At 47.0% G+C, this 26,661-nt stretch overlaps 1 protein-coding gene across 1 annotated transcript; it reads left to right on the forward strand.

The window, feature by feature from the left end:
* Positions 1–6,331: 6,331 nt before the first annotated feature.
* Positions 6,332–25,550, forward strand: Actg2 (actin gamma 2, smooth muscle). The gene is made up of 9 exons (XM_048416574.3): positions 6,332–6,484; positions 14,054–14,215; positions 14,577–14,705; positions 16,887–16,997; positions 17,254–17,338; positions 18,862–19,023; positions 20,036–20,227; positions 22,612–22,793; positions 25,332–25,550. The coding sequence occupies exons 2-9, from the start codon at positions 14,090–14,092 to the stop codon at positions 25,473–25,475; spliced, it is 1,131 nt and encodes a 376-aa protein (XP_048272531.1). The 5' UTR covers positions 6,332–6,484; positions 14,054–14,089; the 3' UTR covers positions 25,476–25,550.
* The last annotated feature ends 1,111 nt before the right edge of the window (positions 25,551–26,661 follow it).

A 26,661-nucleotide genomic window follows, 5' to 3' on the forward strand; every position in this document is an offset into this window, starting at 1 on the left:
AAGCAAAGTCTCCTCCCACCGTGCCTCCCGTGCTATCTAAGCTAGAACAGCCTTAGTCCCTGTTGCACACTAGACCTCTGTGTCCAGAGCAGCTGTGACCCAGTCAAGTGCTTCTACCCCGTTCCTGAGACTTGGGAGCTTAGAATTATCTTGAATTGATTCATGGTAAACCCAGGATGTGGTCACACAAGTATCTTCGTTCCCAGCGGCATCATGGCTTTGAAAGCACACCATCTCTAGTAACTGTGACACTTGAAGCTTTAGCTGGCCCACAAGGAGACCACAGAAAAAAGTTAAAATTCTTTCCATTGCGTTGACAGAAAATCCAACTGATGATCAGACATAGCTGGATCCAGTGTCCACTGTGACCACAAGTCCCTTGGTTCAGGGTTATATTAAGTTATCCTATTAAAGTAATGTAGACAGCTGTAATTTAATAGCCTATATATTATCCTGATAAATCTAACTGAAAATGAACTTCTGGGTTTCAACACAACTCCTAATTGAGTTGTTGGGTCATAGCTTTGGCCACAACTCATCTTGGGACCAAACACTGTGGCCAGAAGGATGGAAAGTTCTGATTGGTCAGGCCTGCACTGAAAGCCTATAATCCTGTCTGAGCTGCATGGTCTGAGATCAGGGAGCATTCTTTTTCAAAGAATGTCAAGGCAGCCTTAGAAGCAGAAATGGATGCTGAACAAGAGGAGGCAGCAGATATCTACAGTAGATGCCAAGGATGAGAATCTAAGTCTGCCAACAGCAGTGGTCCCAATAGTGTGAACTAAGTAGATTAAATGGTAACACTAGCGCTATGGGACTTGGGGAGTAGCTGCTGGACCGGGGAGTACTGACTCACTCCCCCAAAACATGCGTCGTTATGTCCAGACCATGACTCATTCTCGAATGCCTACTGTGTGAGGAGCGCTGTTTAAAATATGAAAAAGATGTTGTGCCCTCTGACCTCCAGAAGCAGATGGATTAAGGAGCCACACTCCTGTGATAGGACAAGACCAGCTTCCTCATGATTGGCAGTGACCGGGAGACCCTAAAGAGAGAAGCATATATAATATGTATAATAACTGTAGCTATTATATTCCACTTTCCATTTATTCTGCAAATATTTAACATACACCTGCTAAACCCCAGGCCCCACAGGATTCGATAGAAGCGGGCTCTGGAGAGCTTCCAGGGAGGATTTCACACAGACCTGGGCTATATCAATCATTGCGAAGAATTTGGTTAAATATGGAGGGAAAGAGATGGAGAAATCAAGCACACAGACAAGTAGATTCAGTAGTTAAATTTTTTAAGCATAATAAACCAGAGCTGGAGAGATGGCTCAGTACTAGAGACCGCTGGCTACCCCTGCAGAGGGCCCTGGTTTGGTTCCCAGCACCAACGAGGAAGCTTATAACCAGTAACTGCCGATCCTGGGGACCCAACACCCTCTCCTAGCCTCTGCAGACACCAAGCGCATAGTAGTACATAGACATGCATACAAGCAAACACTCATGCACAGATTTAAGTGGAAGCCACAATCACCTTCCTACAATGGCTGAGGTATGTCATAAATATCTGTATAATGAACTCAGCTCCCGATGGTAGACAGGGTCTGTCTTCCACTATTATAACATCTCACCAGAATTCTGCTGGCACCTGGACAGGCACTGTAGGTTCCAGCCGAGACACCTGGATTCTGTGACTGACTTAATGAAGAGGTAAACTCTGGTCATGTCTGGGAGCTCTGATGTGCCACTTGGAATTTTCTTTTTGGGGTGGCGTGGTAGTGGAGTCACCACATTGACAAGAGTGGTGGTGATTTCTTACAGGGGTCTCAGTGTCCCAGGTTGGCCTCATTAACTTTACAGTCAAGGGTGGACTTTAACCTGTCCTTCTGCCTCCACCTCCTTGGTGCTGGGTTTACCACCATGCTCCATATTTACTGTATGTTCTGTTTTTAGATTTACTTGGGGTGTGTGTGGATTTATACACACCACATGTGAGACAGTGGGGTGTGGGCTTGCGTGTATGCACACACGTGGCTCTGAGAGGGCACGTGTGCAGTAGCCTGGAGGAAGGGATGGGTGGGTGAACTTCAGAGAAAGAACAAGAAAGCCAGAGCACCAAAGTCGTGATGCTCAAGGTTTGGACAGTATCTGGGGAAAACACTTAGAAGGAAAAAGAAAAGTTAGATGGTCTTCAGACAGACAGAAGCGGCCAGGCTCTGCGGGGCAGCCTGGTGGACGTTCTGCAGGCAGCTGCTTCGCTGGAGGACTTTTAAGTCAGTGCAAAATGTACCACAAACTCACTTTTGTGCAAGTCTCCCTTTATTTCTCACAGTTTCTTCTTTTGACTTGTTTTATTACTGGTTTGTTTTGTTTTGTTTTGTTTTTTGAGACAGGGCTTCTTTGTATAACAGCCCTAGCTGTCTTGGAACTAGCTCTGTAGGCCAGGCTGGCCTCGAACTCACAAAGATACATCTGCCTCTGCCTCCCAAGTGCTGGTTAATCCAAGTGTAACAAAAGTAGGACTCTGGACAGGAGACATGACTCAGTACTCCTACAGAGGCCCAAAATTCACTTCCCAGTACCCAAATCACAACCTCCTGAAACTCCAGCTCCAGAGGATCTGGTGTCCATTTCCAGTCTCCTCGGGTACCTGTGCTTATGTACAGGCACACGTGTGCATATGTGTGTGTGTGCACACATGCATGTGTGTGCGTGTTTAAAATTTTTAACTAAAATTAAATAAAATCGGAACTCCTTAGCAGATATGTTTTCAAAAATGTGTGGTTTGAATGAAAATATTTACCCATAGTCTTGGACATTTGAATACTTGGTCCCAGTTGGTGGCACCGTTTGGGAAAGTCATGGACCCTGTAGAGGGTGGAGCCTTGTTGGAAGAAGTATATCATCTGAGGCAGCTGTAGGTGCTCTTAGTCTCTCCCAACTTCCTGTTTGCTGTCTGCTTGGTGCCTGTGGTTGAGGGTGAGAGCTCTCCTGCCATGACAAGTCCAAATAACCCCTTCATTCTCTGCTACTTTAGTCACGCTATTCAGTTACAGCAACAGAAAAGTAACTAAGACGGAAATTATTTACATTATGTTGTGAGAATCTCATCCTTGCAGCATCACAAGTAACCACTCCAAAAGTTCTTGGCAAATACCAGGCTCAACACCAGGAGAGAAATTGCACTCAGTTTCAAAGGCAAGATCTGGTGCTAGACTAAACCAAGACAGGAGGATTCCTGGTTTCCGTAGAGACTTCATCTCCCTTGACTTCAACTCTTTTTTTTTTAAGTCTAAGTCAGTAATACAGAGATTAAAAATGATTACACGGGGGCAGCAAGATGGCTCAGTGAGCAAAGGAGCTTTGTGCAGCAAGCCTGTGACCTGAGTTCAATTGAACCCATGGGAAGAGAGAATGAACCAGAAGTTGTCTTGTGATCTCCATCTGTGCACTATGGCACACAAACCTGTTCATGTGCATCATACACACACATGTGCACACAATAATAATAGATTTAAATATATGATTGCATAGAAGGCTATGTACAATATATAGCATGTAGACACCAATCAATGACAGCTCCAATAACAACAAAGTATTGCCGGGCGGTGGTGGCGCATGCCTTTAATCCCAGCACTCGGGAGGCAGAGGCAGGCGGAGCTCTGTGAGTTCGGGGCCAGCCTGGTCTGCAGAGTGAGTTCCAGGACAGGTTCTAAAGCTACAGAGAAACCCTGTCTCAAAAAACAAAAAAAAAAAAAAAAAGGAAAGTATTAATAGTGAGACCTGTGTCAGCCATTTGTCCAAAATCACTCCTGGAGACTCTGGTATTCTAGAACATTTTGGTCTTGCCTCACTAGGTGGCTTGAGAGTCCTAACTGCTCTGATTTTGTTCAGTCCTTATAGGTTTCCTGTTCTTCCTAAGGAAACCACAGTATTGACCAGAAACTCAAGGGTGGGTTCTGCTTCCACATAAAGCCGTCTTTCTGGTGTGACAGGCCTGAGTTTCGTGGGAAGAGTTTGATGTGTTTTTGTTTTCTTTGACTGCTGTTTGGTTTTTTTTTTTTTTGTAGCCCAGGTTAGCCTTGACTTTATGATCCTCCTGGGTGCTGGAATTAATAGTTTTACTTAGTTCTCGGCTGAGGGTAGGGTACCTCAAGTGGCTTGCCAGAGAATGAATGTGGGTGTAGGAATGACGAAGTCATCTGCTAATTAGGGGAGGAGCAGGATAATGGAGACCCAGGTCCCGAGGCAACTGCCAGCCCAGCCCAAGTCTTAGAACTCTTGGAAAGTAGTGTATTCCCAGCTCTTCTGAGTTCCCACCTCATGGGAAGACAGAAGAAGCAAATGTCTTTTCACGTAGCTGATATGCAGGTTTCAAGTTTTTCCCTTTGGACGTCTGGTTGTTAGACTTTTCCCTTCAGTACTGACGTACAAATGGTGGCTCTGAGCCAGTGTTCACATAGGGAATTCCTAGAAGTGCTGGCCGGTCACAGAGTCTTTTGGTAGAGAAATCAGTCTAGTCCAAAGGCTTCCATCTGCCTACTCCACCCCCTTCCCGGGGGTCCCACAACCTTTTATCGACAGAGTCCTAGGTGGATTGGTTGTCCCCTGGCAAGAAGGCTCCAACCCTGCCACCTGTCCTGCGCCCGTCTGACAAAGCTGGTAGCCCGGTTGGCGTCCACACTCTCTTCTCTCCACATAGGTGAGCCCAGGGCACGTCAGTGCAGCTGGGCCTGAGCAGCATCCAGACAGGAACAAAGTCTCCCAAACTGTCCTCTCGGAATGCTCCTTACTCCCCTTCCCACAGAAACAGGAGAGAGTCTCTTTGTTCACACCCTGTCCATCTTTCTCCACAGCCTGGCCGACAGCAGGAAGCTGCACCTGGGACAGTGGGGAGTTCTAAGTCGGGGTAGGGGGGGAGTAACCTCAGAGCAGGGAGGAGTTCTATTCAGGGCTGTCTAGAGCCTGTTATTTACAGCTGGGGGTGGGACTGACTATTTGACATCTGGCATTGTGCTATCTAGGTAAGAGTTAATCCTGTTGTTTAAACACTCTGTGTCCTTTCTTTTTCTCTCTTCCCCTTGTTCTATCCATTACTGAAAAGTTGTTATAAAAAAAATCCTCTAAGTATAAAGCCGGCTGTAGTGACGCACGTACCTCTTATAATCCCAGTACTCAGAAGGCCACCTGAGGCTACAGAGGCCTTAACTTTCTTTGGCGTCTGTGTGTGTGTCTGCATGTGTGTTCATATTTTTTTAATTAAGATATAATTACATCATTTCCCTTTTCTACCTCCAATCCTTCCTGTGTACCCCTTTGACTCTTTTTTATAAAATGTCTCTATTTTTATAACTACTTTCCTACCTTTAAAGTGTTGTGCCTAGGCTGGTCTAGAACCCATGGAACTGTGCCCAAGTACATAAAGATAGAGAGAAGCTTCTATATGGACCGACTTTCCTGAAGGACAGAGTGGGAAGAAAGACTCTGAGGGAGGGAATCAGGGGATATGGCAGTTTGGGGGCAGGGGAGAGAGGTTTGGGATGCTGAGCTTGAAGAGCCCACAGTCACCTGGATGCAGCTCTCCAGTTCACATCTGAACATTTTGTGGATCACATGTTAAGTGAGGTGAAGTGGGAACTGCCACAGAGCTAGTGGTGGGCACCGTGGGACATGGAACGGTGCCCAGGGAACGAATGCATTATGTAAGAAAATCCACAAGCACAGGAGTCTGGAAACTTGTGCCTGCCCGTGGGTCTTGCTAGGTGTGCTCAGTCTTGAGGCAGGCCCTTTTTTCTACACTTCCCAGCACTGAGGGACTGGCAGAGCAACTCCAGGAAGGAGGACTGGAGAGTTCAGAGTTACAGAGGAAGTTTAAGGCAATTGGAGATTCCAGGGCAGCGAAACGGTGGGGCACATGGGATTTTTTGCCAAGTGCAGATGGAATTTCCCCTCGGCCTTCAGCTGTCCTGGGCTTGCACCCGGCAAAGCACAATGGCACTCATTCTGTGGCTACAGCATGAATGTCCCAAGCAGACCCTGGGGCAGCGGGCAGAAGGCCTGAGGAAGGAGGCAGGACAGAGGAGGCCACTGCCATTCTTGGTATGGTTCTCTTTCCAGGAGCACAGCCCTATCAGGCCTCACTCTGGGCAGCTTATAAGGCCTGGTGTGATTTTTGTTTATGCAAGTATAGCCTAAAAGGAACAAATCCATGGCCCAGAGACTGTTACCATTCGAATCCTTTTGCATACATTTTTCAAATGATAATTCACTCTACCCACCCTCCATCCACGCCCCCCAAGGCTGGTTTATTGAAAAAAAAACACCTTATATGGTAATACTGTTACCACACCGTCAGCTGGCCTTTTTAGGGACTCTGTTTAAAGAAGATCCGCCTCAGGGGTTTTATATTGCTCTGGTGTTTCTGCCAAAGACTCCACGGCCCTCAGTCCCTAGGAGAAGGACTTCTCACACCCTCGGTGAGTACTGCCCGACCTCTGCAGTCTCTTCCTTCCTGAGGCTGCCAGGCCTCCTGTGTGTCTGTGCAACTCTGGATTTGTTTGGTTTCAGTGGTCCAGGTCACACGCCAAGGCCCTTGGTGGCAGGGGTGCCTGGAACACATTGCTGCCTGCTGGGAAAAGGCATCCTGAGGACAGGACAGTTTGGAGAACCCTCCCCCCCCAGGATACGACTCCTGTCCTGTTCTCCTTGCCTTGGGTCACTGTGTCACTGCAGGAAAGCATCTTTCGTGTGGGTACGCGAGTCCTAGCCAACGGTGGCCCTGGTACCCATGAGCTACCTGTATTAGAACAGGAAGGTCCTGCCTTCAGGTGGCCTTGGCTGGTCTCTCTGTCCTCTGATTTGAGCTTGGCTTAGGTGAATGGAGAATTTTCACAGTATCAGAAGGCCATAAGTTCACTGTGGGACGAGGAACCTGAGACGTGAGGGAAGAAGGAATGTCTCATGGCTCCATGATGTTTGGGGGTGTGAAGGCAGCTAACTTGTTCTCTTCTGAGACGTCACTGAGGTCCAGGGCAATTAAGCAACTTTCCCAGAAGATGCACCCTTGCCGGTCATGGTGGCTCATGCTTGTCTTCTATGTACTTGGGAGCCTAGGGTAGGTGGAATGCCCAAGGTTCAAGGCCAACCTGGGGTACATAGTGAGTTCCCCTGGGCTTCCATGTGAGACTCTGTGTGAGAGGAAACAAACCATCTCACACCATCTGTGAAGTAACATGCCAAGGCTACAATACACATCACACACACACACACACACACACACACACACACACAGCCTCTACCACCTTTGTGAGTTGTATCCAAGTGGAGCAGGCTCGGGTCAGGACAGTTACTGAGTGGCTTTCATTTCCTCACCCATAACATGGGCACCCAGAATATCCCCCAGAGTGAGGAGTAAATGTGTATAGTGTAGCCACGCAGCCTAGTGTGACCGGCGTCTATCTAGCATGACACTCTCAAGTTTAAGAATTACTATGGAGAGTGTAGTGGTGCAAGCTTATCTTCCTCGTGCTGGGGAGGCAAAAGGATTGGAAGTTCAAGGTCATCTTTGTCTATAGAATAAGTTTAAGGGTGGCCTGGGCTTTATTAAACACTGTTTTAGAATAAAATGAGATTACAAATAGAATTGCAATGGAGTAATGAGTGTATGAAAGGGGGAAGCCCAGGAGAAACTCCTGGTTAGGCTGTAAGCAGGGACTGCTTCCTGGGGGAAGGATACCTGAATTGAACCCCAGAGAAGGGCAGTCCTGGCAAAAGAAGAAGGAGGAGGAGGAGGAGGAGGAGAGAAAAGAAGAAGAAGAAGAAGAAGAAGAAGAAGAAGAAGAAGAAGAAGAAGAAGAAGAAGAAGAAGAAGAAGAAGAAGAAGAAGAAGAAGAGGAAGAATTGTGGTCTTTGGGACAGCGAGAGACTCATTTAGATTCAAGGTAAGAAGCAGGCCCAGTCACTTTAGAGAGGGGTGGGTGGGTCAGTCCTTTGGTTTATAGATGCTAAATTAAAGAATTGAGCAGTGGGGTTGCATGAAAGGAGTTAAGCCTAAAGGATAACAGCAAGAGATTTATCCTGTGGAAGGACTACTCCGGAGGATGAGAGGACTGGACACAGGGCAGAAGCGCCACCACCATGTGCAGGGCTACACAAAAGGGCTACAACTGAGGGAAGAGCGAGTGTGCGCGGTGCTGGCTCCGGGTTCTGACGTGGGTGGCATGGCTCTCTGAGTGTAGCTCCAACTGTTAGCCGGGGTTGTCAGTCAGCCTGACGGAACTGGATTAAGCTACCTTGGGCTGTATACACCTCATACAGCTGGCTCGGCAGGTCTGGAGCCCAGGAGAAGGGTCTGGCCAAGAGCTGCACTGGGATGCTGGATGGGAGGGTGGGTGAAGCCCAGAAGAGAAGGTGACATGTGCAAATTCTTGGGGATCCGATAAAATGGGTCACCACCTGACATGTGGTTGCCTGGAATCCCAACACTGGGGAGTGAGGAAGCAGAATCAAGAGGTCAGGTCAGCTACAGAGCGGGTTGTTTAGACTTTCAGAACCGAAGGTCTATCATAACCACCAGCTTGCCAACCGGTCAATAAGCTCTGCTCACATGGCTTTCCTACCTCCCTCTGCCCAGAACTGGGGTTACAGAGGAGCTAGCAGTGACCCCTGGCTTTTCTGTGGAGCAGGGATCTGAACCCAAGTCCTCACACATGCACAGCAAGTGCTTTGCCCACCGAGCCGCCTACCGAGCCTATCTTCAGCCATTTATAAAGTGTTAAAAAAAAAACACTATTAACATTCACTCTATAAGAAAGCAGATCAGAGTTTGCCTATCCTAGGTTAAAGTCTGTGCAGCCTTTTCATATCCTTGTGTTTGTCTGACCCATCTTTTTTTTTTCCAAAGTATTTTTTAGGGTTTTTTTTTTTAGATTCTATTTTATTTTATTTTATGCATGTGACTGTTGCCTGCATTATGTATGTGCACCATGTGTGTGCCTGATGTCCTCAGAGGTCAGAAGAAGGCATTAGATCCTCTGGAACTGGGGTTAGAGATGATTGTGAGCCAGTGTGTGGGGACTGGGAACTGAACCCAGGTCCCCCATAAGAACAGCAAGTTCTCTTTACCACTGGACCGTCTCTCCCACCCCTAATCCTTTTCTCATGAGATAGATGTTCTCATTTCTCTTTTATAGTGGAAGAAACTGGGACTGGGGAGGGAAATGGGGAAGGGCTGTGGGGAAATGGTCCCAGGGAGAACAAGGGGCACTTAAGGAGAGCTGAGACACCAGGGCCAAACCTGGCCCATCATAGTCAAGGATGGGTTTTCACACCTCCGTCCTCAGGGTGAGTTGAGGCGCTGAGGGAGGTCAGTGCGGGTGCCAGTTGTCTGCACTCATCCTGTCCAGTTTTCTGCCTTGCAGAAAGGATAAAACTCAAAGGCTGTGTTTCTAACTGTGTGATTCTCTCAATGAATAAGTCCGGATAGGGTATATGCTAAAAATAGCCACATTTGTTCAGCTTCCCATGAATGCAAAACAGTTGTGACCCCAGCAAACCCCAGCTCCACTGGCTCTAGGTCAGTCACGGGTAACTAGAAGGGTCAAGAATTTCTGCCTAGAGACAGGGCAGGAGGTGGACCACAGCCCTCGGGTCTCTAGCTCTCTCACCAGTCTTCGGTGTCCATCTCATCTCTGGCTCTGCCACAGAAAAACTGTTCTGGGGTTGGAGAGATGGCTCAGTGACCGAAAACACTCGCTGTTCTTGCAGAGGATCCAGGTTCAGTTGCCAGTACCCACATGGTAACTCACAACCATCTGTAACTACAGTTCCAGGGGATCTGGTGTCTTTTTCTGACCTCAGCAGGCACTGTCCACATGTCACACACACACACACACACACACACACACACACACACACACACAGGCAAAACACTCAAACACACAAACATAAATAAATCTGAAGAAAATGTTTAAGAAGAAAAGTGATTCGAAGGCCCTGAAATACTGGGGCGAGCACTGCCCACAAGCTGCTCAGCGGATGCTTTGTGGCCGTACAACCTGGAGACAAAGTGCAAGCCTGTGATTCTCAGGGGTCTGAGTGGGGGTGGGGTAGGGCACGGGAAAACCAGAGAGGAGATGAAAGAGCCATTGCAAAGCTAAACGGGAGTCAGCTGGGGATGTAGCTCAGTTGGCAGTTTGCCCAAACATGTACAAAGTCCCGAGTTCGATCCCCAGCATTGCATAAGTGTAGGTACTGAGTACCTTTAATCCAGGACTGGCTGGCTGGCACAGGATCAGAAATCAAGGTCACCCTTGACTAGGCTGGGAGTTCAAGGCCAGCCTGGGGTATGTAAGATCCTGTCAAAAGAAGGAGGGAGTTGGGAGAGGCACCAAAGAGAAGCTAGACTTGAAGCAAAACACCTATAAACTCAGCCTTTGGGAAACTAAGATAGGAGATTGCTGTGAGGTAAAAGAGGTTACCTACAGTAACAGTAGACAAAGAACTCTGACTCAAAAAACAAAACAAAACAAAACCCAAAACAAAATCAAAAAGGAAAAAAAAGCCATGAACACTTGAAGTGTGAATAATCACACCAAGAGACAGTGCTGAGGGGACCTTAAAGGAGACAGCCACAGAAGTGTGGCTTCCTTCTTCCTGGCCTCTCCCGGCTCCTGGGGCTTGCTTCCCCTTGGGAGAATAGTCACTATGTCAGTGCAGCTGATGACTGGCTAGGGGAGAGAAAGCCGGGAGCAGAGCAGACAGGTCTGGGAAGGGGCCCACTACGTCAGCGTTTATTACTGAGCACCTCCTGTGGACCAGGGTAAACCTGGTCCTGGTATAGAAAGAGCTCAGAGGACGCCCAGGGAGAAGAAACAGAGGCCCCTTTGTGTGCTCCTGAAAAGCAAGCAAAAGGAAAATGCCATACAAGGAGAAGTTATGGCCACCTCTCGGCCATGGCAAGGACAGTACAAGTTCAGCTCCACACCTGTCCTGCATCAGTGCCTGGCCTGTCTGCTCACCGTGTTCTGGCTGAGGTCTCTGACTGAGTTCTTTAAAGTTTTCTGAGTCTTGATCTACAAATCAATAGAATGGGATTTTAAAAATATTGCCTCAGGGCTATTTTGAGGTTTAACCAGATAATGCTATAAATTGTAAAGTTGAGGTAAATTTTGAAAAATAATTTCAAAATTATTTTTGAAAAATATAATAAAAAAAATAATTTATTTTTATTTTATGCATGTGGGTGTCTTGCTTGCATGCATGTCTCTTGCACCATGTGCATTCATTCCTCCAGGAGCTCAGAAGAAGGATTAGATCCCCTGGAACTAACGTTATGGGTGGTTGTAGATGCAGAGACCAGAACCTGAGTCCTTTGTAAGAGCAACAAGTGCTCTTAACCACTGAGCCACCTCTCCAGCCCTAATATCTTTTTTGAAATTAAAAATACAGTTTTCCAAATATGGTGACGTATGCCTATAATCTCAGACTTGGGAAGCAGAGGCAAGAGATTTGCCCCAAGTTTGAGCCAGCATGAGCTACATAGAGCTAAGCTGCCTCAAGAAATAAATATATGAATATGTATGTATATCTATCTATATATGTATATATGTGTGTATATGTATATACACATACATATTGTATATAAAAATACATGATATGTCATCAAACTTGGAAGCACTGAGCACAGTGTGATGGGAGTAACTTGGCGCTTTTCTTGTTACATTAGAGACTTCGTTACATTAGCTACTTTGCTTTATTCATTGGGTGGTTGGGTGGAGGTTTCTAGCAATTCATAGCCAACTAACGTATTCAATAACTGCATTATTAAGATGGTTTTCAATTCTGCTTGTTTTTAATTTACTTATTTTATTCTATTGCATTGGTGTTTTCTCTGCGTGAATGCCTATGTGGGGGTGATGGAACCCCTGGAACTGGAGTTACAGATAGTCTTGAGCTGCCATATAGGTGCTGGAAATAGAACCCAGGTCCTCTAGAACTACAGTCAGTGCTCTTAACTGCTGAGTCATCTCTCCAGTCCCTCAATTCTGATTGCTTTAAACAAAGCTAAGCCCACAGAATGGCTCACTGGGCAAAGCATTGCTGCCAAATCCTGATGGCCTGAGTTTAGTCCTCAGAATCCAGGTAAAGGTGGAAGGGAAGAACCAACCACAGTTCTTTGAGCTCCATCCTCACCGCCCCCTACACACATACAATAATGCATTTTTTTAATTGTTATTTTATCTTATGTGTGTGGGTGCTCTGCCTGCACATCTGTCTGTGTACCACATTCGTGCCTGGTTCTCAGGAGGCCAGAAAAGGGCATCAGATCCCCTGGAACTGGAGTTACAGTTGATTGTGAGCCACCATGTAGGTGCTGGGAATCGAACCCAGGTCCTCTGCAAGAGCCATCCTTCCAGCCCCTATGCTAATAAACTTCTGTCCTGACCCCGTCTAGCCTTCATTACCTCCTGATCAAATCCCATGCTCATGCTCCTCACTGCCCAGGTTAAGCAGAAGGCTGTTTGGGATCAGTCGCCGCTGCCTGTAGCAGCCAGCCACAACAGTGCCAGCTCTGTCACACCTGCCAAAGGACATATTAGAACCCTTCCTTCCCAGACAGCTTCTCTCTTTCTTGCTCCATGTCTCTTTTTTGCAAGAAATTGTAAATAGACAGATGATAGATAGATAGATAGATAGATAGATAGATAGATAGATAGATAGATATAGATAGATAGATAGATCTTTAAGAGAGAGAGAGAGAAGGAAGGAAAGAGGAGGGAGAGGGAAGTTGGGTGGGTTGTCTCCTGACCTGTACACACATGCACATACATGGACACAGTTCTGCACACATACACACATATACAAACATACTAAAAATATATGTGCTAGGTGGAAGGTGGTTTTATTTCACTTGTCAGGGAAATCGGAGTCTTTCATTGGGGGGGGGGGTTTTACTTCCCTTATTTGCCGATTGTCTTCTCACTGTCTTTTTCTTTGGGGCTGTCTACTTATCAGTTTGTAGGAGTTCTTTCTTCTTGTAATCACCAGTCCTGTCTCAGATTTAGTGTAAAACTTCTCAACTTGTTTAACAGCTGTTGAGTGATCTCACGATTCTCTCCACTGAATGAAAGTTTTGTGGCTATTTCATCTTTTAAAATCACGTGTAATAAACCGGGCACTGGAGCACACACCTTCAGTCCCAGCACTCAGCAGCAGCGGCAGGCCAGTCTCTGCGTTTGAGACCACCTTGGTCTACACAGTGAGTTCCAGGCCAGTCAAGGCTGTATGGGAAGACCCCAGCAATGGAGAGATGGCTCAGTGGTTGAGAGGACTTTGCTGCTTTTGCAGAGGACTCAAGTTCAGTTCCCAGCACCCACACGACAGCTCAGAACCATTCTGAACTCCAGTTGTCGGGGATCTGAAACCTTCTGGCCTCCACAGACACACATGTGGTGCATATAGTGAGACCTTGTCTCAAAAGCTAGAATTAAATAAAAATAAAATGTATTAGCGGGTTGATTGCCATAACACAGTACCACAGACAAGGACCTCTAAGGACAGAAATTTGTTTTCTAACAATCCTGGATGCTAGGAGTCTGAGGGCCAAGACGCCACCAGGGTTGCTTTCTCCTCAGGACCTCCCCTGGCTTATAGACGGCTGCCTTCTGGTCATGTCTTCACATGTCCACTCTCGTCCTATATCAGTATTCTGATTTTCTTTTCTTACACAGATAATAAATACAACCATATTGAAGACCAATCATACTGGATTTATAACCTCATTCAAAACTCAGCTGACCTCTGTAAAGAACTGTCTCTAAAGTCAGTCACATTTTTAGGTGTGAGGACTCTGATGTACATTCCATACATGTGTTTGTGGTAACAGAATTCTGTGCTTAGCAACTGAAGCGAGGCATGAGATGCAGCTTCCAGAACCAAGGATGCCACACCTGAGTCTGTCTCTTCTACAACAGAACCCCAGAGCCACGAAGACTGTCTCCCCCTGTTACCTGACAAGTGGTTAACTGTTCTCTTCCAACCCCAAGGTGCTCCAGCCCCCAGCTCACGCAGCCACACCCGCCATGTGTGAAGAAGAGACTACCGCCCTTGTGTGTGACAATGGCTCTGGCCTGTGCAAGGCAGGCTTTGCAGGAGATGATGCCCCCAGGGCTGTCTTCCCCTCCATTGTGGGCCGTCCTCGCCATCAGGTGTGTTTCCTCTGGGTCCAAGATTGTGAGCCACTAGCAGTGAGCCATATAGGACCTGCATTGAACGAACTATATTGAGCTCTCTGTCTCTATCTCTTTCTCTCTGCAGAGCGTATAACACGAGATAAGGGGACACATATATCTGTGGGCTTTGTTCTCCTTAGAAAACCACATCTCTTCTGTGAGGGAAAAGGGATCAGCCCATGAGAAATCCCAACCTCCTCTTCCTGGCTCTGCCCACCTTCATTTCCTGCTTCCTTTCCTCATCTCTCTCTTTTCTGTTCAGACCATTGCAATGACTGAATCTGTGTGCGGACCCCTGAGCCAATTCACTTTTCTCTCCTTTTCTTTCATGTCACAGGGTGTAATGGTGGGAATGGGCCAGAAAGACAGCTATGTGGGGGACGAGGCTCAGAGCAAGCGTGGCATCCTAACCCTCAAGTACCCCATTGAACACGGCATCATCACCAACTGGGATGACATGGAAAAGGTATCTGAGCCCCCACTGTGGTTGTCCTAGTGGTGACATCTCATCTCGACTCTCCTCTCCCACGGTCTCTGTGCCCGGTCAGTCTTCCTTGGGACTGCTTCCCATAGCCTTCCCCCTTCCCTTTCCACTCCCCAGATAATTTCCAGCCTCCGCCCCCCAACCTCTCTCCCTGGACCACAGCAATGGCTTCTCACAGTTTCCCTTGTCCTTGGCTTCCATACAATTCTCTATATTCCCAACTCTTTGTAGCACCCTTTGAGGATCCAGGCATACCTAATTTCCAGCCTCCGCCTCTCCTGCACTACTCTGTCTGGCCAGACATGGGCCCGTGTTTAAAATGCTGAATATCTCAGCTGGGTCTGCGAGATGGCTCAGCTGTTAAGAGGACAGGCTGCTCTTGCAAAGGACCTGAGTTTGGCACCCAGAACCCACGTCAGGTGCCTCACAACCACCTGTAATTCCAGCACCAGGGACTCCAATGTCATCTTCTGGCCTCTGAGGCTGCCTATACTCATGTGCTTGACACACACAGACACATAAATACACATCATTTTAAATATCCCTCTTTTAAGAAAAGAAAATTACTCTCTTTAAAAAAAAAGATTCACACTTCAAAATAAAATAAAACAACCAGATGTCGTGGCAAATGCCTTTAATCCCAGCCCTGGGGAGGTAGGGGCAGGCAAATCAGAGAGTTTGAGGCCAGCCTGATCTACATCAAAAGTTCCAGGCAAGCCAGGGCTACACAGAGAAACCATCCTCAAAAATATTTAATCAATTAATTAAAATCACATTTCAACATGTAATGATCATGATGATGATGATGATGGATAAGAAGTGAATAAGAAATAATAGCCAGGTGGTGGTAGCACACACCTTTAATCCCAGCACTCAGGAGGCAGAGGCAGGCAAGAATATCTGTGAGTCTGAGGCCAGAGCAAGTTCCAGGACAGCCAGGGTTATTACACAGAGAAACCCTGTCTCAAAAACCCAAGAACAAAAAGGAAAGGAAATAATAAATTACAAATAACATAAATACAAGAGTCATAAGGGAAAGATGTCAAAATGTTAACTAATAACAACAGATGAGATGTAAGATATTCTCCAGACTTTTTGATTTGTCAACATTCCTAAACTCAACAGTGCTTTGAAAAGCGAAAATGGAGCACAGTGCTTGGCCCCCTCATAACGATACCGACTGGCACATCTGGGTGGAGCTAAGCCAGCTGTTCCTAGACAGGGCAGGGATTCTTGTCTAGGATAGGTATGCATATGTGGTCATATATGTGCACAGACAAATGCATGTGAGCACGCGCACACACACATGCACACACAGAAATATGGTAATGCCTGGAAATACAACCAAATTTTGTGCTAGCATAATAGATGCTCTCCAATAAGACTAGGAGTGCCACTAAACCTCCCATGGCACACAGATATGTCCCATAAAACCCTGACTGAGCCAATCTAAGATGACTGCGTGCTGACGTGCAGAGCCCCTGCTCCAAGCACCAGCTTGGTCATCAGCGAACAGTGAGAACTGGACCCACGCATGGGTCAGGATCACAGCAGGAGATGAGGCTGACAACATGAACGCTTGTTGGGGTGTGAGCAAGATGAAGGCAGCCAGAGAGAGACGAGTACTAGTTACCACACAAGCTCTTCTGCTCTCCAGAGTCCCCTGCTGGGATTTCAGTGGGTAGGCAGTGTCCTTGGAACCCAACAGAACTTGGTGTGGAAGAGCAACCATCCAGTGAAGGTGTGTTTATGGTGGGCCACACCACAGCTGAGAGAAATGTCCTGGCTTTTCTCTCCTCCCACTGGCTAATGTCCTGGCTTTTCTCTCCTCCTGCCGGTGTAGTCAAGAGCCAAACACAACCAGAAGCCTGAAAGCAACAAGCACTGAGTGCATTCCGCCTCCTAGAATGCACAAAGCAATAGGAAAAAGAGGGAGGAGGGAAGAAGAAGGATCAAATGGTAGACATGAGCACATACATTGGCTCTGGGTCTGACAGGCTTGGGGAGAGGGGATCGGAGATTCCCCGGGGATGTCCAGCCTCTCAGGATTCACCCTGTCCTGTGCAGCACTCGGTTGCCCTTCTCCAGTATGCACAGGCCAGCCAGATCTTTTCCAGACCCCCGAGGAATCTGCTGAGCTTCTCTGGCTTTTGTCCCCACTAGATCTGGCACCACTCCTTCTACAATGAGCTGCGAGTAGCCCCAGAAGAGCACCCGACCCTGCTCACGGAGGCCCCCCTAAACCCCAAGGCCAACAGGGAGAAAATGACCCAGGTAAGAGCACTGTGCACGGAGAAGCAGCCTGGCCAGGTACTTCTTCCCCATCACGCACCAATGCAGCAAAATGTCTTTACAGACCTGCTGAATGTGTGGGCTGCCAGGGCAGGTGCCGATGGGGGTGGATGTGGGATAAAGAAGGACCACTGAGCTGGCATAGTTCTTGCCCTTGAGAAAATCTCGGAGCATCGTGTAGGCCAGGAGATGCTGTGATGTTTGTGAGACAGTCCTTTTCTCCTTGATGTCCTTCCAGATCATGTTTGAAACCTTCAATGTCCCTGCCATGTATGTCGCCATTCAAGCTGTGCTCTCCCTCTATGCATCTGGCCGCACCACCGGTGAGTAGCACTGAACCTTTCCTTTCCAAATGGCTCCAGGTTTTCTTCACAGTCCTGAGGATGATCCGTGGTGACCACACTTTCAGTTCTGAATGACAGTCTGTAGCAAGTTTATAGCAACCCAAAGGAAAAGAATAAATAGCAAGAGACAAATGATAGAGCCACAGATAGCAGACCATCATCAGATTGGCTCCTCAAAACAGGCGGTAGGAACCCCATTGAGGCGGTCACCTGGGCGGGGCAGTGTCCACTCCAAGTAAAAGCACAAACAGCAGCAGATAGGTGACATCATCAAACTGGGGGCTTAGAACCATCCAACAGAGACTGACCGGCAGTGGGCTGAGTTTCTCTCTGTGGCTGAACTCCTGCTTCCCTTTCTCATTTCGGGCACTTTCTATAAACCATGGGATAAGCAGTAGGAACCTTTGCTAGCTGTTCGCAAGGACACTTTACTCTTCTGTTTTCTTTCCTCCCCGCCACAGAGCCGGGGGAGGGGGGCAGCCCATCCACTGATAGGGCCTTGCAGGGCACTTTGAGACAAACATGCTTGGATCTGAAATGGAGGCGGGGACAACTCCATTTCCAGAGCCAGCTTCCCAGTGAGCTCAAACAGCACGTGATGGTTTACCAGTGTAACATGCACTACAGCAGGGGAAGTCGGGTCAGGTAGGACCCCTACAGAGGTTCCTGCTTAGAACAAAAGGAACAGCCAGTGTCTGGGGAAACAACAAACGAGAAGGCCCCTGAAGCACGCCGGGTGTGAGCCTGCTTGTGTAGTTGGAAAGAATTTACATAACCAAGCTATAATTAATATGTGAATTGCTATGTGAACAAGGGCTGTTCCCTTATCACGGTCACGCCAGGCACTTATCTCCACCCCTTCATTGCAATGACTTTGTGCATAAATGTGTGGCCTCGATATAGAAGGATGCCCAGGAAGCAGAGGATCTGTGACCTCAACAGGGACTTGAGCACTAGCATAAATGCTTTTTAAAATGTATTCTTTTATATGTCCGCTGCTTACCTGCGCATTCAGCCCTCCAAGGCTTTTCACAAAGCCCGTGTCAAACAATCGTGTACCTGGCTGGAGAGGTGGCTCAGCAGTTAGTTAGGAGCACACACTGCTTTTGTAGAGGACCTGACTTCAGGCCCAGCATTCGCATTAGGAAGCTCTAACCCCAAGGGACCTGACACACTCATAGAGAATGTGTTGTCTGAAGTAACAGATAACAGAATGTGTGGTTCAGACTTAGGGGAAATTGGCAAGTGTCCATTATCAAGTATGTAGTTCAAGGAATCCAAGAAACTGAGACATAGCACTTGTCTTCTACAACCCAATCTTCTCATTTCGGAGAAGAAAGCACACACAAGCACACACACACATACAATGACTGGGAATTCTCATGGTGGGTGAATTTTCTTAACTACTAAAGGAAAATATGATAATGGAAGATCATTCAGTAACCAACTCCAGAAACAGGTCGGTGAATGAGGAAAGTGGGGTTTGTCCTTCCTGTCCACAGGCATCGTTCTGGATTCAGGGGATGGTGTGACCCACAATGTCCCCATCTATGAGGGCTACGCGCTGCCCCATGCTATCATGCGTCTTGACCTGGCTGGACGGGACCTCACGGACTACCTCATGAAGATTCTCACAGAAAGAGGCTATTCCTTTGTGACCACAGGTACCCGCCCCTTTTCTCATTCACACTGGAGCTCGGCTCCCATCTCATCTAGTCCCAGAAGTACTCGGGAATGATGGGAATTCTGTGGCTCTGACCTCAGTCTGTCTTGGGGTGGACTGGGAGGGAGCCCTGCCGTGTTAACACAACCTCTTTGGAGGATGAAGGTTCCCATGGAGATGTTCTGGGGAAGAAGGCAGGGCAGAGAGCTAGCTTCCTTCTGCTGAGCTCTGCCAAGCCATCATTGGAACCTTTTCAGCATTGCCATCCCCGGCACCCGCTGCCGCTGCTCCTGTCACCTCAGGCCCTGTGGTTTTAACAAGGTCTAGCTCTACTGGAGAGCTGGTGATGAATTTTTCTTCTTGGAGGTGTCTGTAGTTTCTATAAGAACAAATTTTATATATATATATATATATATATATATATATATATATATATATGAAAAAAACAAACCTGAGAGCTAGAGAAATGTCTCAGCAGTTGAGAGCACTGGTTACTCTTCCAGAGGTCCTGAGTTCAATTCCCGGTAACCACATGGTGACTTAACAACCATCTCTAACGAGATCTGGTGCTCTCTTCTGGCCGGTAGGCAGACATACAGGCAGAATATTGTATCCATAAACAAAACAAAACTATCTGAGAGGAGAGGGGGTCATAAACTCTACCTGGGTAAGAGGGATTTTGATAGTAATATTTTTTTAGATTCTGCCAAGTCTCTAGGGCTAAGTTCAAGTCTGTCCCATAATGTGCCCTGTAAGACCCCAGGAGCAGTGGTGGCATTGTTGAGACGGTGACAGAGCAAGAAGAAGACCCTTGAGTTCCTGCCTGAGAATCAAGCCTTTTTGAGGGATGGGACATGTAACCCAGCATGGGGAAGAGCCTGGACTCTCTTTTCGGCACTTCTGTCCTCTTCCTAAGGCTGAGTTCAAAGTATTCTAAGCATTTCCTGGAGAGCACCCGCTACAACCGCTCCTGCAGAGCCCAGTAACCACTCTGCCATTTCTACACCCTCCAGCTGAGAGAGAAATTGTGCGAGACATCAAGGAGAAGCTGTGCTATGTGGCCTTGGATTTTGAGAATGAAATGGCCACGGCAGCCTCGTCTTCCTCCCTGGAGAAGAGCTACGAGTTGCCTGACGGGCAGGTCATCACTATTGGCAACGAGCGCTTCCGCTGCCCGGAGACCCTCTTCCAGCCTTCCTTCATTGGTGAGGTGCTGCCCATGGCCCCTGTGCATCACTCAGAGGCAGGATAGAGTATAAAACGCTGGAGGCATACAGGATAGAGGATGCAGGGTGAGGGTTGCAGGATAGAGGGTGCGGAGTAGAGGGGCTTCCTGGTGCCTGTCTGGTGCCAGTACCTAGCCAAAAGCTTTGCTCTGAATTCACTGAATAGCACAGAACAATAGTATGTGAAAAGAATAAAGAATTCCTTACAGAAATCCTTAACAGAGTCTTATAAGGGAAAGAAGACATTTTTACCGACCCCAAATAACCAGAATAGCACTCAGCCATACACAGATGTTATCGATTTGTATGTCCTCATGCTGCTTCCAAGGTTTGTGGTAAAGTCTATTTTCTTTAAGGTTGCTTTCGACCTGTTGACTGCTTTTAGCAAATGGTTACCACAACACACACACACACACACACACACACACACTTCTGCATCTGGGACATGGAGTCATACGTGGTTTAAGATTAAAGCTATGCAGTTAGCTTAGATTGTAAAACGAGATTATATAGGAAGTTCAAAGTACAGTAAGGTTGGTTACATTGTTTTCTTAAAGGCAAGTTAAATAGGCTGAGTATACTTGAGCACAGCAGACTGAATACACACTTTTGAATGGTCTCAAAGCATATGAGTAATGCGATTGCAAGGTCTGGCCAAAGCTCACTTTCTAAAGGTAAGAGATATTTTCAGGAAAAGCAGTTCCAACAATACAGGGGGAAGGAGCCAAGGCAGAGGGTTTTAAGACAGGGTGCAGGGTGCAGGGTGGAGGGGACAGAGTGGGAGGATGCAGGGCAGAGGACTGGATGAGATGAGGAAAGAGAAACACAGGAGCTTTGTTTGTTACTTTTACCTGCCCTAAGTTTTCCCAAGAAGGGACAGTATTGCATAAACAAGCAAATAAATACATATCTTGAATAGAAGACTAAAGAAACCAAAATAAAGGAAGAAACAGGATGGAGTTGGAGCGAAGGCGTAGAGGTTAAGAGCATTTACCATTCTTCCAGAGGACCTAAGGTTCAGTTCCCAGCAGCCACATACTGGCTCACACCTGATTGTAACTCCAAGTCCTGGGGATCCAGTACCCTCTTCTGGCCTTCATGGGCACTTGCATGAACATGATGCACATAAATTCATGTAGGCACACACATATACAATTAAATATTTTTAAAAGGAAAAGCAAGACAGGTGAGATAGTATGATAATAATGAAGTAATGACGAGGGCAAAGGTCCATCCAGACCACTTCTGCATCACTTAGCATTTAGGTGCAGAGGCCTGTGTCTCGACTGGTGCAGAGAGTGAACCTGGGACCGGAGTTGGCTTTTAGTGCTGATCCTGAAGCTCTCTACCTCCAGGCACTATCGCACTGACATGCCATCTCCTTCCATCTGTGGCTTTCCTATGTATAGAAATGGAAATAATGGGGCATTCTGGAGCGATGCTTCACCATTTACGGGCACAAACTGATCCTTCCAGAGAGCCCAGATTCAATTCTCAGCACCCTCATGGCAGCTCCTAACAGCCTGTAACTCTAGTTTCAGGGAATCTGATACTCTCTTCTGACCTCCATGGGCACTGTATTCATGAGCACAAACCCATATTCAAACACATAGAAAAAACAATAAGGTTAATAACAAACTTTTAAAAAATGGAAGTAGTAGTACTAGACAAGGACTAAGAGATAATACTTAATAAAGGAAACTACTTTCTTGGGAAGTGGCTACTCATGGCTTTAGCGTTTCTCTGGGGTCATTAAAATGCTCCAGAGCTGGATGTGATAGTATATCCGCGTAATCTCAGTGATTGGGGTGTGGAAACAGGAAGATCAGGAGTTCATCCTCAGCTGCACAGTGAACTGAAAGCCAGCTTGTCTTTAAAAAAATGACATTGTGGCAACAGTTGCCCAGCTCTGTGGATATACTAACAACTACTGAATTGTACACTTTAAAAGGGTTAACTTTATAGTAGGTGAATTACATCTCCTTAAAGCCAGGGAAAGAAGTATGTTGCTTCAGAAATGTGCCTTGGGTAACAGTGAGAAAGATCAGCTGAGGTGTGAAGAAACTAAAGCCAGGGCCACGAGCAGTAGGGGGACCTGAGTTTGTGTCCAGGGGACAGTTGATCAAGGGTCTGAGCCAGGACACTGCAATGGGGGAGGACTCTTTAAAGAGCTGTAGTTACACTCCTTCTGGTGTTCTTGTCTGGTGTGGAAACACTGTCTCACCCTGCAACCCAGGCTAGCCTTGCGTTCATCAACCCTCCTACTTCAGCCTCCCAAGTGCCTGGGATTACGAGCGTGAGCCTGATATGAGCTACATTTCTGAAGGCATGGGTGTGGATTAAAAAACTGTCACCTCCCCCAGGCATGGAGTCCGCTGGAATTCACGAGACAACATACAATTCTATCATGAAGTGTGACATTGACATCCGCAAGGATTTGTATGCTAACAATGTCCTCTCTGGGGGCACTACCATGTATCCCGGCATTGCTGACAGGATGCAGAAGGAGATTACAGCCCTCGCTCCCAGCACCATGAAGATCAAGGTGGGTCAGGTCTTGCCTTACTTCCTTTTTCTGGTCTATATACAAATCCCTGCCTATTCGGGAGATGTTGCTGGGCCTTGGAGTTTGGTGGTCTCCTGGTTTCATCATTATCTTCCTGTTCTGCAGTCAGTCGCATCATGGAGGATTATATTCCATGGGGCAGTGATAAAGATATACTTAGCATGGCTCAATCCATAACCACATGGACATCATATGAGAAGATAATATTAAAAGAATTTGAGGTGATGGCCATACTGAGGGACTTTGTGGGGAAATTAGGAGGAGGAAGGAAATAGAATGAGAGAGTGAGATGACTGGGGTCAGAGAGATGGCTCTGCCATGAAGAGCACCTGCTGCTGGGTCAGGCATGGTGGGGCACACCTTTGGTCCCAGGATCTGAGAGGCAGAGGCAGGTGGATCTCTTGCGTTCCAGAATAGCCTGGTCTACATGCTGTGTTCCAGATCAGATGGAGATACACAGTGAGACTCTATTTCACAAAACGAAAGGATGCTTGCTGCTCTTCCAGAGGACCCAAGTTTGGTACCCAGGACTCACAATTTACAGCTTAGAAGAGCTAATGCTCTTCTGGATACTTGCATGTGCACACGCGCACACACACACACACACACACACACACACACACACAGAGAGAGAGAGAGAGAGAGAGAGAGAGAGAGAGAGAGGGCGGAGGGAGAGAGAGTTTTCTTTCATTTCTCTTCTTTTCTTTTTGATAAGCATTACTATTTAGCCCTGGCTGATCTAGAATTCCCTATGTAGACGAGACTGGCCTTAAACTTATAAAGATTTGCCTGACTCTGCCACCTGAGTGCTAGAATTAAAGGTTTGTGCCATCATGTTCCGCTCATAAAAAATTAAGAAAAGAAAGTGTCAATACTAAAGTATCATTCAACTTTAAAAATGGTTTGAAGAGGGATTTGGAAATGGGTCAGGCAGCGGGGTACTGCCATGAGCCTGAGTCTCCGGAACCCACATACAGAAGCAGATGAAGCACATCTGTAATCCCAGCACATCTGTAATCCCAGCACATCTGTAAATCCAGCACATCTGTAATCCCAGCACTAAGGAGGCAGAGATAGGCAGATCCCAGAGATCGAAGGCTGGCCAACCTAACAGAATCAGCAAACTCTGGGTTCAGTGAAAGACCTTGTGTCTCAGAAAATTAGGTGGAAAAAGATTGAGGAAGATACAAGATGTTAACCTTTGGCAAAAAATCACATACATGCAAACATACATGTTTACGTGCATACAACAACACAATACAACTTGAACAAGAGATGGAAAGTTCTAGAGAGGGAATGTGTAGCCACAGGACTGGCTGTCACTTCAAATTCCCAGAGACGTTCTCTAGACCCTGACTGGGCATCTCTGATCTACTGAACACGATGCTTCTTATGATGGTGCCCGATCTCAGGGGACTTAATAGAAAGGAGTCCCATTTGTCTGGTGGCATCCCTGGCTTCTGGTCTCCAAACAATCATACCACTCTCTCAAGAATTTCTCAATTGACTTTATTGTCAATTGATTAAAAAAAAATTGAGGGGTTGCCAGGCAGTGGTGGTGCACGCCTTTGATCCCAGCACTCAGGAGGTAGAGACAGGTGAATCTCTTCAAAGCCAGCCTAGTCTCCACAGTGAGTTCCAGGATAGCCTGCACAGAGAAACTCTATTTGAGTCACCTTTGGCTGGCCACCTCTATGGGTCTGCTCAGCTCAGGGCAAATCCTGCAACTCAGGTCATCTTTGGTTGGCCACCTCTATGGGTCTGCTCAGCTCAGGTCGAGTCCTGAGTCTCAGACTTTTAGGCTGAGGATGAAGGACCAGCAGCTCCCATAGAGTTCTTCTCATGAGGAGGGAAGAGGCACAGGGAGTATGGCCAACTAGACAAGAACATTTCAGTTCCTATTTGTGTTGTAGTTGCTAGCATCCACTGGACAAGGTGACAGGAGGCCCTGCCCAAAGTCGCAGAATAGAGGAACCCACTCTTTCTACGGAGGAGATGGGGAGTGGCAGGGTAGGAAGCAATTTGGCCAATAATCTAATTATCCACCATTTATATCTTATTTAGTTGTAGATTTATTTATTTTGTGTATTTTGCCTGCATGTGTTTCTGTACACCGCGTGGAGGCCAAAGACTTCAGATGCCCCTGGAACTGCAGTTACATATAGTTGTGAGCTACAGTTACATATAGTTGTGCTGGGAACAGAATTCAGGTCCTTTACGGAACAACAAGTGCTCTTAGCCACTGAGCCAGCTCTCCAGTCCCTAGCCTGTCCACAGGGGCTATCTTTTTCTGGAGTGGGCTGTGAAAATTTCTGACTTCTTATCCTCCTTGCTTATTTTTAATTTTGTGTTTTTTATTATTGAGATGGGATTTTGTACTGATCTGGATGGTTTAGAATCTTAGACTCGTGTGAGCACCTGGTTTTGAAGCTCTACAGTATCTGAGACCACAACATGCAACACTGTACCCCACTTCTCACCCACTGGGTCATAATTTGCCACATTTTGTCTTTGCAGATCATTGCTCCTCCTGAGCGGAAGTACTCAGTCTGGATTGGAGGCTCCATCCTGGCCTCTCTCTCCACCTTCCAGCAGATGTGGATCAGCAAACCCGAGTATGACGAGGCCGGGCCTTCCATTGTTCACAGGAAATGCTTCTAAAGTCAGGGGGGCTTCTCTGAGAACCCTTCAAGATTGCTGTTACCAACCACAAAACATTAAAACCTTCAAGCCTTACCTGTGTGAGGTTCTTTTGTTCCTGGATGTTCCTATCTGTGTGTCTCAGGGGCAATGCTAAGGGATTTTCAGGTGTTATTCCTCCTCCTGCTCCTTGTTAGATGTATCTATGTGTATAGTGTTTTGCCTGTATTTCTGTGTATCACCTGTGTGCAGTACCCAGGAAGGACGGGAGAGGGCATTGCATCCCCTGGTACTGGAGTTACAGATGGGTGTGAGCTGTCACACAGGTGCTAGGAATTGAATCTGGGTCCTCTGTAAGAGCAACCAGTGCTCTTAACCACTGAGCCATCTCTCCAGCCATCTTTTTCATTATTTTTTTAATTATGTGGGGGGGGTTGTGATTATATGTGCATGTACCTGAAAAGATCACAGGATCCCCTGGAGCTGGAGTTACAGGCAACTGTGAGTCACCCATAAAGGATTCTAGGCACCAAAGTCAGGCACTCTGTAAGAGGAGCAAGAGCTCTTACCCACTGAGCATCTCTCGAATCCCTCACACAGTTCTAGTCCCCACACTGCTCTTGAAGTGAGTGCTGTAAATATCCCCACATAGAGCTCATATCTTTAAAAGCTGAGTTCTTACTCCCACCTTGCCAAATATGTTGTTCCTGTTCTTATCAGTGTTCAAGGAATGAGGAGAAAATGGCACTGAAGAGATAACACCGGTTTTAGTGTCGTACACTTGAGTTCTCTTGTTTCTAAGAAGTCTTCACCCAGACCTTAACTCTTCTGAATGTCCTTTTACGTACCACTCCCTGTCACATAGCTATGCTGCTAGTTACTGGGTTACCCTGTTAGTTAGGATCAGAAGGAGGCCCTCATTTCTGCCTGATGTCCTTTTCTTCGTCTGCCTAGGCCTGGCCTCCTTGATCCTGAAAATATAGCCTGGCCCCCAGCCATTGCAAACATACACACTTAGAGACAGTGGGGGCCCAGCGGCCAAGTACAGAGACCTCAAATTCTTGGGCAGTAGCCCACACTTGAATTTTGGGAGCAGTGGGAGGGAGAGCATGTCTCCAAGACTCCTTGGAGGAATGTAATCTTAGGATCTATTTTCCAGAAGCAGATCCTGGAATCGGGATTTGTGTGTGACTTCCTACAGAAGTCT

This window comes from Myodes glareolus, chromosome 6, assembly GCF_982192425.1.
Source record: "Myodes glareolus chromosome 6, mMyoGla1.1, whole genome shotgun sequence".
Taxonomy (NCBI): domain Eukaryota; kingdom Metazoa; phylum Chordata; class Mammalia; order Rodentia; family Cricetidae; genus Myodes; species Myodes glareolus.